Source organism: Varroa jacobsoni, unplaced genomic scaffold (assembly GCF_002532875.2).
Source record: "Varroa jacobsoni isolate VJ856 unplaced genomic scaffold, vjacob_1.0 scaffold_814, whole genome shotgun sequence".
In the NCBI taxonomy this organism is placed as follows: Eukaryota; Metazoa; Arthropoda; class Arachnida; order Mesostigmata; family Varroidae; genus Varroa; species Varroa jacobsoni.
Genome location: NW_019213716.1, coordinates 3,301 through 14,305, shown reverse-complemented (window position 1 = coordinate 14,305; position 11,005 = coordinate 3,301). Strand labels below are relative to the sequence as shown.

The 11,005-nt window shown below is 36.6% G+C and overlaps 2 protein-coding genes across 2 annotated transcripts; one reads left to right on the top strand and one right to left on the bottom strand.

Annotated features, from left to right (window-relative positions):
* Positions 1-2,673: 2,673 nt before the first annotated feature.
* LOC111264024 (uncharacterized) lies at positions 2,674-7,115 on the bottom strand. The gene is made up of 4 exons (XM_022839596.2): positions 6,602-7,115; positions 5,786-5,919; positions 3,684-3,897; positions 2,674-2,810 (listed from the first exon to the last, which is right to left on the bottom strand). Exons 1-4 carry the CDS (start codon positions 6,781-6,783, stop codon positions 2,726-2,728), a joined length of 615 nt encoding a protein of 204 aa, XP_022695331.1. The 5' UTR covers positions 6,784-7,115; the 3' UTR covers positions 2,674-2,725.
* Positions 7,116-7,265: 150 nt separating this feature from the next.
* Positions 7,266-10,067, top strand: baf (barrier to autointegration factor). Its single transcript, XM_022839598.2, has 2 exons — positions 7,266-7,568; positions 8,874-10,067. Exons 1-2 carry the CDS (start codon positions 7,482-7,484, stop codon positions 9,057-9,059), a joined length of 273 nt encoding a protein of 90 aa, XP_022695333.1. The 5' UTR covers positions 7,266-7,481; the 3' UTR covers positions 9,060-10,067.
* The last annotated feature ends 938 nt before the right edge of the window (positions 10,068-11,005 follow it).

The following is an 11,005-nucleotide window of genomic DNA, read 5'->3' as shown; positions in this document are numbered from 1 at the left end:
GGGCATTGCTTTTTGGCTAACCAAGGATGCCTGAAATGGCGGCCCACTTTCAAATAATTACGCTGTATCCAGAATCTAAGATATTGAGCCATGATAAAAAAGAAAAAGGTTAAAATCACTTCTGCGCATGTTGACACACACACTCAGATAGTGAGTTCACTGAATAAACATCGAAAATCTTTTTCTGTTGAATGTCCGATCAGAGACATAAATCTGTTTCAAAGTTACATTGACATGCGTTACTTTATTGGGGAAAGAAATTATCTTCCACTTTATTCTTAAAAATAGTTCCATCGAATTTTTATGCCGCCTACTTTTAAATAACAAAATAGTCTAAATTATTAAGGTATCCATCAAATACCTATTCCCTGTATAACGTTTATCATTTCATTTAATACAACGAGAATATCGACTTTCTGACCGGTTTTTCTGAAGACTATATTGCTGTTCTGTCGGAGAGAGAAACTAAAAAATTTGATCGAAAATATTGAAAAGCAGTTTTTACAATGACTGCGACGTTGATCCTGCTTGATAACGTTACTACGTCGTTAGCGGAAATTTTCGCTCTCCTGAAGCAGCGAAAAAGCTCTTATCAAAAAGGATAAACACATTGACCATTTTTTTTAACCCCGAATTGAAATTTTCCAGAACAAATTACGATAGGCCATATGCACATACTAAACAAGTAACGTACATTATTTTTATTCTAAGCAAGTTAACTTTGTGTAAAATATTTCTCCGTTCTAAATCCGTTCCGAAATCTACATTTAGGCAACTATTTCACATGTGCGTTTAGTGATTTGTATTACTCTAATATATAAATTTCCTTAAGGTGAATAAAATCGTTTTCGATCTCATTTGACTTATTTTCCAAGAATACGGACCTAATAAACTAAGTCTTGAAAAAAGATGAAAAAAATTATGTTACAATCGGGCATTCGGACTTTTGGTCTGAATGAAGTCGCTTATACTGCCGCGACGGCCGTATTTACATAGCGCTGGACTTATAGTAAACAGCTCGGATTTTGATCTTAAACAAGACAAATTTTGGAAGTTTAAACGCGTGATTACTAATACCACTTTCCCTTAGCCATCACCTAATCAAATTAGTCCCTACTGGCCCTAACGCTTCATTGTGCTATAATATCTGCTTAATGTGCTGCATTTACAAGGAAGTTAAAGATTTTGATATAATCTTAATATAAGCAATGTTTAGGAAAACACATAACCAATAAAACAATATCGAACTCGAGTGGCCGTTATCAGAACATAGACCTACGTGTTTTTATATCTCCTTTTGTTAGCGCTAGAGTTATCAAGTGTCATCAGTCGACCTATAGTGGCAACAAATTTTAGCGGCGTTACGCTCGACGTTCCTTTGCGATAATTTGCAGCATACGTTTATTGATAGGCTAAGCCAACCCTCTAAGAGTGGTCAGAATCGTTAAGCCCGTTGTTAAAGTTGCCCAATAACTCTACATACAGACTTTGCTTATTTAAGAACACGATCTGCAATTACTATGAGTTCTAGCTCACTTTCTAGTTTCTTTAGTGACATTTGGAGTTCTTGCAGAAAGCTCGTATCGCATTCCGTTATTTTAAGAAGTTCAGTACTCAAAAAAAAAAAAAGATTTTCAAAAATTAGCTGTGGTTGCCCGAACTTTGAAAACATCTAGAAAATAAGGCAAATAGCACGGAATCGTGTTTTATCTAACCCATTAAAATTCGGTTTACTTAAAAACGCAAAAGATTAGATCAGAGTAACACAAAGCCTGAAATACACAACTATATATAATCTGCGGGATTGGCTCTACTTTACGGCACATATCAGCTGAAATACTCAAACGTAAAATTCAAAACAAGATATATTGTGCATCGAGCCTAAGTAGTTTAATAGACAAACAATAAAAAACTGTATGCTGGCTTTTTTTTGAAGTTCTTAGTTCCACGAATTTGAATGTTCTTCCGCGTATGAAGTAATGGGAGTCATTTTTCCTTATGTAATTCAAATTAGATTAAAATACAGGATATTCTTTATCGCATTAAAAGTATCATAACTGCTACCCAGGAGAGTAATAGTTCTTTTCTGAGAACAAGCAGATAGACCATAACCTGAACAGCTGGCAGCGGTAAATGGAGCGTCGGGTCCGCAAATATGACGATTTTGCTTCGATACGTTGCTCAGACCCATACATTTTTATCAAATTTTTTCAATTATTAATAAAGCTTTTTACGCCTAAGAATGGAAAAACTATCTTGAAGACTTAATTTATTCGCTCATAGCTTGAAAAGCGTCCAGGCGTTGCCATTCGTTTTTAAGTTCTGTAGTTTAAGTTCTGTAGACTTTTTTTTACTTCATGGTTAACTGCAATGCGCTTGTTTACGTCAGTTATGATTCAATAACCATAGGCAAGTACTGGATGCATGTTATTATGGCTAATTCGATGTTGTCTACTCAATTCGCTAAAATAAGGAAATGTAAATAAAAATCAACCTGAACAAACCGAACCTTTCCGAATTAATTAGAATCCGATTAGAAAACTAAAATTGAGGCCAGGAAAACAAGTGATCCTCCTGAGGTATTTACAGACTTGCTTGCCGGGACTAGGAAGTGCCGGAACCTTGGCGACTAAATTTAAAATGATAATAAACGTTAATAAACATTAAATAATATTTACTAGAGAACAATTAACGATTTATTAAGCTAAACGCTCTGAAACAAATATCATTTGTTGGTCGTCCTCCTCTCTGGTTTCGTTTCGAACGAGTTGATCCAACCGGCAATAAGGAGGAATCCTATGGCCAAAAACCTAAAACAGAACATTACAAGAGGATATATACAATCCTAAGTATAAGGCTTTCAAGGGTCGTGCTAGCCTCTGTTAAAATAACGACGGTTTTGTCATACAGAAAAAAAATGTGACAAACATTATCGGACACGCGTAAAATTCTTGTCGACTGCCTAGAAGGTAAACGGCATATGCTAAACAATGGTTTGGATCCTTTGAAGTTGATTATTTAGTGAAGCCCTTAATGTTTCGAATTTTACGTCCGATATCCACACAAAACGCTTGTTCATAATGACTTTAACAATAATAACAACAATAAAGTGAAATTCAAATTGCTTGAGCCGTCATTGATCTCGTAATCTTTAACCTTTAACAACTTTCAACTATTTTTAGACCTTGAATTTGAATTTCTGATCCCATTTCAAGCCTTAATCTAAAAATGTTTTTTCTTCGCGACTTCGGTAAAACCTTATAATCAGATATTTTGCGATTTATCAAGTAAGCCAATTCGGCATATACAATTACTTTAAGAAATCGCTAAAAACAATGAAAAAACCTAAATGATCACTATCTCGACAAGTAAGTACAAATCAATCCTAAAAGAAGTATTTCACTCAAGGTCACTATAGATTTTTCCCTGGAAAGTATCTCTTTAATGCGGAGAGGGTGAGATAGTGTCGGAGCAACATATATGAAAGCTGCGCTGCTACAAGGCTGGGTGCGCGCTTCATTGCTTTCAGAGTAGTGGAATCAAGAAAAACTCCAAGGCCGAAACAGTTCGGATTGAGGGTACGGCACGATAAAAATACAGAATATATAGATTACCGTTGAATTCTCCAAGTCACTAAGAATTAATAGTAATGACTTTGTATGTGTGACATATAGTTAACTAACCAAATCGATATTGGAATATTTTCTGGCTTCTGGTCTCGCTTAGCTTCATACTGTGCATATTGTTTTCTATACATTATATCTTGTCGTAGCTTTGCTCCATAATGTTGTTGATAGAATTCGTCGAAGTTATAAATGTGAGAATGACCCGTGGGAGGAGGGCTTCTTGTTTTAATAATCACGTTACCCGGAGCCTGCTTCTGTACACGGGTTTTACCTAAAAACAATGATAGTAATTAATTAATAGCTCATGCAACTTTATGGGGACTGGTAGCTGCAGGTGAATTGAGGGTGATATAATTTCAAAGCTGTAATCCGTCTGTCTTTTAAAACCACAAACTGTGGAGTCGCATATTAAAGCTGCATGTCCTTTTTCCTTCGTCTATAAGAGGGGAAGAAGCGTACGGTGTGATAAAAGTGGTATATTCAACCCTTGGTTGACCTAGAACATTTTTAGGTTCTAAGGACACCTGTTGCTATGGTTAAGGCAATACAATATTACAGATGCGACCCTGCATGTCGGCTATGTATTGACAAGCACCTCTGTGCATTTAAAGATTAAAATATAGGACAAGCTTAGCACTTGAAGCGTTTTTCATATTTTACGTTCGGTATTTGGGCTGTGAGGCATTACTTCAAACGGCTGGTTCTTCCTATCAAGACATGAAGTGTGTCTACGCCCAAACTCAAACCCAGGGTCCCTAACTTGAACAGGAAAACACTTTACCCACTGCGCTATCATAGGAACTGTTCCATCTAGCAAATGAGCATTCTTTAGTATATATATATATATATATATATACACAATACCTCACACAATACAATAGAATAATGATTTGCAAGCTAATCTACTTAATTTTCATTTAAGGTCCTCACATATACTTTCAATGATTAGAGTTAACAAGAGTTAGTCCTTTGTCTATATATGATACTTTATGGGCCATGCTTTATACTTTTCTAGTATATATGTTCAGCTTTGGGCCCGCAATTCAAAGCCTCTTAGCGAGCTTCCAGTGATCAACCCTAATTATCATAACAATATAGGTTCGCCCATATTTAAACATTGTGCACTTTCTCAACTACGAAATGCAGAAGTGATTTTAAAGTACATCAAAAAGCAACAAAAGATTTCCTCCATAAAGTGTCCGGCTGCCAGTTTGCACAGGATGGTGAGACACGCAGTGCCCATTATAATTATTCCACGGCGTTTGCACGGGGCAAGAGGGTCGGGCCTATAGATTTGATACTAAAAGTAAAGTAATACTATACATGTGGTCTCAAAGCAAACGCTTCATATGAAACGTAACTGGTTTATGCATATTGGGCCAACTTTACCTTCATTACGTTAGCTATACTATAGTATGAGTTGCAGAGAAGATGTGATCTGCATGACAGCTGCATCTTCACTTCAATTTCAGTAGTGGCTATCATATCTACTCACGAAAAATCTAAGACATTAAATAATGTTGAAGGTGTATATACATAGGATATGACTGCTAAAAATGAAGGGGCTATCTAACGCAGTTTCAGCAGTCTCTAGAGTGAAGGCCAAGCATTTACTAGGAGTAAAGGAATGTCAACAATGCGATAACAATGTAATAAGATGTTCAGGCAAGTCCTATTTTGACACATTAATAAACTGAAACAAATCAGTAATAGTAGAGGCCACTCCTGCTTTCTGAAGTGCTTCTTACATATGCATATGCTGGACACTGGAGTTTTAATCTAAAATCGACCACGCATATTATGTACATAAGGCTATTTTAACAACTTACTCTCGGATCTTGAGTTTACCTCGAAGCAGTCAACAGTTCAAACTTTATTTAGCACTTGCTTCGTTCGAATTTAATACCGATTGTTTGCCCGCACGAACTCAGGAACAACCAATACGTTATTTTATTCAGTCATAACCTATGTGAAATAAGCATTAATGCTTAAGTTTGATGAACTTAAATTTAGCAATGGGTTCTTTATCTATAGTGAAATATTTCCTTAGATAAAGTTATATGAACAAAAATTTTCCAATTTTTCGAAATAACAATCAAAACTTTTGTAAACAACCGAAATCATATCTTCAACACTGAGTGTTACATGTCATCGCGTACCAAGAACTTTGCAGTCATATTCTTGTCGACTCTCAGGACTCGATAATACCTGATAAGCTTCAGACACCTTCCGAAATGCTTCAGCTGCATCGGCCTTATTCATATTACGATCAGGATGAAGCTTCATTGAGAGCCTGCGATTCGAATGCAACAGATTAATCATGCAGGTCAAGTTCCAATTAGATAAGTTGAGCCGTGAGCTGTGATAGGATAGTACATTAAACAAGGACTGACAATATTTAACATTATAGTACTTATTATGTAATAAAAACTTACATATTATTGAATATTTCATGTTATATACGAGTAATTAATATTGTATAAATACGCACGATAGTTAATGATTTTCAGTTAAAGTCAGTTGTTGCCGTGACAGCGCCTAAAGATATGGGGGACTCTAGGTCCGAAACTGGTGTAAACACAGTTCGCTTCGTGCTTAAAAACAGCTGTAATGTTTAATACCAGTGTTGGACTAAGATTCTAAACATTTATTATTAGTCAAAGCTCTCTTTCAAATTGAGCCTACCGCTGAAGTTCGTGTGGTTTGAATAAAGTTTACTTAAACTTAAATTAAAAACTGACCTAATCCCTCAAACAACTTGAGTTGAATTTTCGTTACAAGCTGCATATCTAACTTATTATTCGGGAGGTCACACTGCAGCCACTTGCAATTGCCTCATCCATAATCAAAGATAGAACAATAAAAATAGGTCAGTGTTTGCACCCTCTGTACTAGAATTGTATATTGAATCTGACAATTGTTAAGGTCATAAAAGAGCCATGCAAAAATTCAAGAGCTGAGAATCGTAAACGAACCTATAAAATGCAGCCTTAAGATCCTTTGGTGATACATCCTCAGTCACCTGAAGAATATCATAATATGTCTTCGTTTTGTGTTGAGAGAACGATTTTGCTTGTACAAACCGTCCTTTTTGTCGCCCAAAGCCATTCCATAGCTCTGTTAGAAACCTTTTTGCAATTACGCTGACTGGAAACATTGCACTACTGCTATACACTGAAACGCCTCTTGGCTGTTTGTATAAATTACTTAATCATTACCATACCGCCGGATAGATGTACTTAGCATTCCACAAACAAAACATGAACGAAGAGAAGAAGATATCGTTTGCCTAACATCTCTGTACGATGGAGTATTGTGACTAGGGGACCATAGTCACGTACAGGGTGCCGTCATATTCTTAATGAATGCATTTATATCGTCATATCTGCACCAAACTATTGTCCCCGCAGTTTCACTACAAGAGAACACAAGATATTTTCCCTTAAATACTTAAAATGTCACAAAGTCCACTAAGAAACGACCAGAACATTTACATTGTAAAGGTTAACGGCGATTCCGAAATTACGACTCACTTATGCGATGTGTTAAAGACCTCCCAGTAAAAGAGTCACCGTCAAGAGGAGGTAAACCTGTGTTTCGAACTGTCTGTATCAACGAAACTCGGCGGCGGGCGTTCGTTTTTGACCGTTGCTTTTCCGGTGGCTCTTATATAGATAAACACGCAGATCTACTGGCTTCCGTACATTGACATAGCCCTCAAAATTCGTTCTGCTAAGTTGTCTGTTTGTAGATTGGTGCCTGTGTGAACAGGGTTATCGTATTACGAGCGTTTGATTTTACTAGACAAAAGTTGCTAGGTCACAATTAGATTCGGCTGAGCGGAACATCGACAAAATGTCGACTACTTCACAGAAGCATAAGTCGTTCGTCTCCGAGCCCATGGGCGAAAAACCCATCACTGATGTTGCCGGCATCGGCGAGGTAAGAAGCCAAACAGCAAACAACTTCACAAAAGATTACAACTATTGTAACTGTTTGCCGTACAAGTCTTTCAGTTTTGTCCGGATACGAACCTGTTTATTGACGAATATCGCGTTGTGTTGTTCTTCATGAACGTGAATCAATGTATTGTGGTTGTTAAAATGTTATACTTTATTTTGTTTTTATCATAGACGAAAACATGGTTATCGCTTATGACAGGCCTTTTCAATTAAACGATTTCAATTTAGTGAATACACATGCAGTATTTTGTGTACATAACGCCCAGGTAGTGGCCATTTATTTATTCCTCCGAACCAAGGCGACAGAGTGGTGAAAGGACAATATATATTCCATTAATTGTAGTATTTCTAATAGGAAACATGGATAACAAGCATAGCTGCTTCACATCTTAGCGTTCGTAGGATATATGAAAAATGGTTTCCTTGCGGTAGTAATTATTAATAAATGGTGCGTGAGTCATCGCTCATATACACTTGCTGACGCATGATGACGAATGATCTATGAAAAAGGACTAAGAAGGGAGATGAAATAATATTTGCAGTAGCTGCTGATATGGTTACCTGTCGCCTGATAGGTCTGTTGGAAAAAAGGCCAATTATGTCCAGCAAGACCGCCCTGGCAGCCTTTGAAGCAAAAGTGAATGTCAAAAGGTAATTCCAAAGATTTGTTCTCATGAAAAGATAGCGCTGAGAGTCAGGTTGAACCACAAGCGCTCCTACCAACCAACAGCTTCTCTTATATTCCACCCCTGCACCCCTAGTTTGCGCGGGCAGAATGTTGCGGGTGACGACGATACTGTCTTTCGAGTATAACGACGGCTATTTCTATACTTCTCTGTAAGCTTAAATGCTAATCGATAGAATTTCATTAGAATTACTCTATTAAAAGTTCACTAGAACGATACAAAATATTAATTACCGCGCTACAGTGTTGAATAGGGTGATGGAAAAGCGAGTAGAAATCACTTTTCCGTGAGTCAGAAGTCTTCACACACGAATAGCGAAATATAAATATAAACCAAATATCTGGAACATTAGCAATTTTCTATTACGAAGCATTGCTTAGGCATGTTATGTTTTAATCATGTTTGCGTTACCTAATGGCGATATAAACTAATTCAATTATATCATTTTAGACTAAGATAGTTTCTTATAGGAATGGTATCATGATGTACAATAGGTATTTTGGAAGTGTAATAGATGCGTGTCAAGCATCTTATGTCTAGCAATATTATTGCTCCCCGAAGAGCTGCATTTCTAACTCGTAATTATTTTTCGTGCACAGGTGTTGGGCAAACGTCTTGTTGCTAAGGGATTCGATAAGGCGTACATCCTCCTAGGGCAGTTTCTTGTCCTCAAGAAAAATCAAGAGCTTTTCACTGAGTGGCTCAAGGATATTTCCGGAGCCAATGCAAAACAGGCAACTGATTGCTTCCAGTGTCTAAAGGACTGGTGCGATGAATTTCTGTAGACCTTAATATGTCTACAAAAGTTTAAACACATTTATATATATATATAAACTGTTTATTGTAATTGAGAAAACATAAGTTTTTGGAAAATATATTTGAGAAAAAAATTGTGAATAAACATGTATGTTTTCCAGAAAACGTTAGTTAAATCAGAACGCATTTGAAGTTCCCGTTTTGCGAAAAACAAAAATTATGATGGGATTCACTTCGTTAGCGCCCTCTACCGGCACTATAATCAAGTACTTCGGTGAAGATCAATATATCAATACTCAGGAGTAGTACCCTGTATGTAAGCTTTCTACCTTGAAGCTATACGTAATGGCTAGTCCCTGTCTTGTTTAATATTTTACTGGTGGTTGGGCCATACCGACCGTAAACAGCTTTTACGATTACAATTGAGTAAGCAGTGCATTTTTAAATTTGTTACAAGTGACATTGTTCATATAAGTTATTCATATAAGTTTACGATCCACTTAGGGACCCGGTAACGAAATGGGCCCGAAAACATTTTCAAGATTATGACAGGGGACACATTTTCTCCGAAAAAGCTTTTATTGCTCACCAATTAAGCGTAAAACAAGTAGTGTAACTGAATGACAACAATAGTGACGAACTATGAAAACGCTCTTAAACCGATTTCATCTTCGTAAGGTAGTAGCTATTCCCTGCTACACCATCATCACTACTATTGCCGAATCTCCTATAGGGAGAGATTTGTAGCTATTATTGCTCACTGAAACTCTGACTGAATATTCATTCATCTTTCTATTATAATGTATCAATCGTTTCTCACATTTAAGAATGCAATTAGAGTAAATAAATGGTAGTAACAATATAACGATGGTAAGGAATTTGCGCTTTTTCAGACAAGGGGCCAAAAGTTCATTATGTATTTGACTGCAAGTAATTTATGGACAAGTCGCTTTTCAAATAGTCGTTTGAGTAAAGTCTTGCATAAATGACACACATAATTTATCAGAGTTCTAAATAAATGAGTGAATTCCACGTAACTGATGTTTATGTATTTCTTAACCTTGGTGTACAGCACTTCATTAGATTCATAGATATTTGTGACATACAAAACGGCTACATGTTAGAGCAAGCCAAGCAAGCTAAAAAGAAAAATAAAAAATTCATGTTCGTTTTCAGCGTTATCGCAGCAATATAACGTATAGAGCGTGGGATGATATGGGCTCATTATTTTTCTAAGAGGGTTTTGAAACGTTTCTTCTATCCTGGATGGATTACAGATTCCTCTTCGTGTTTGTTTATGAAATGTTAAACTTCAAAACAAATTTGTTCACTAAGCACACCTGAAAGGTTAGAGCTGTATGCTTCGTATAGTAGTCTGACTCCATTTGCATTCTGAATACAAGATAGGCAGAACTTAATGCGTGCAGGAGAGCATACTGAACTAGCATATATCTATCTAATATTGCTACATTAGCTACAAACACCTGCTAGAATACTCGGCAGCTGCTAGAACGCAAACGATCGAGCTCTTCCATGTGCAACAAGTTTATTGTTATGATGATACAGAACCAATGACGCTAACATTGTCGATTACAAATTCATTGCATTTCGATAATCATTGATATGGAAATCATATGCACCTATGATAGTTATATAGCGTACAGGCCGATATATTTGGCGTTAGAAAGTAATGCTTGCATAGCTTTATTCCCTCTTCGTTTCTTCGACGTACCATCACGGCCGTGAATTTCTGTTGAAAAACAAGGGTGAGGTTTTCATTTCTCTATTTTTGCTTACTTTGCTCTATATTTAAGGCATCAAGACCCTTTGCAGAGTTAAGATGATCTCGAAATATAGTATACTTTCAGATTTGTTATGTTCTATTACAACATAAGGAATACCATAAGATCCCGCTTGCGCACTAACGAAAACGAAACAACAAAGGTTGAAATACCGACTGCTCAAGCAACAGGTC

What these genes read in the sequence shown, in the direction of transcription:
- baf (XM_022839598.2), top strand. Translation starts at nt 7,482, where the DNA reads ATGTCGACTACTTCACAGAAGCATAAGTCGTTCGTCTCCGAGCCCATG. An exon ending in ATGTTGCCGGCATCGGCGAG is followed by an intron (nt 7,569 to 8,873) that starts GTAAGAAGCCAA and finishes TTTCGTGCACAG; the next exon opens with GTGTTGGGCAAACGTCTTGT.
- LOC111264024 (XM_022839596.2), bottom strand. Translation starts at nt 6,783, where the DNA reads ATGTTTCCAGTCAGCGTAATTGCAAAAAGGTTTCTAACAGAGCTATGG. An exon ending in CTTAAGGCTGCATTTTATAG is followed by an intron (nt 5,920 to 6,601) that starts GTTCGTTTACGA and finishes TTCGAATCGCAG; the next exon opens with GCTCTCAATGAAGCTTCATC. An exon ending in ATATGACTGCAAAGTTCTTG is followed by an intron (nt 3,898 to 5,785) that starts GTACGCGATGAC and finishes CATTGTTTTTAG; the next exon opens with GTAAAACCCGTGTACAGAAG.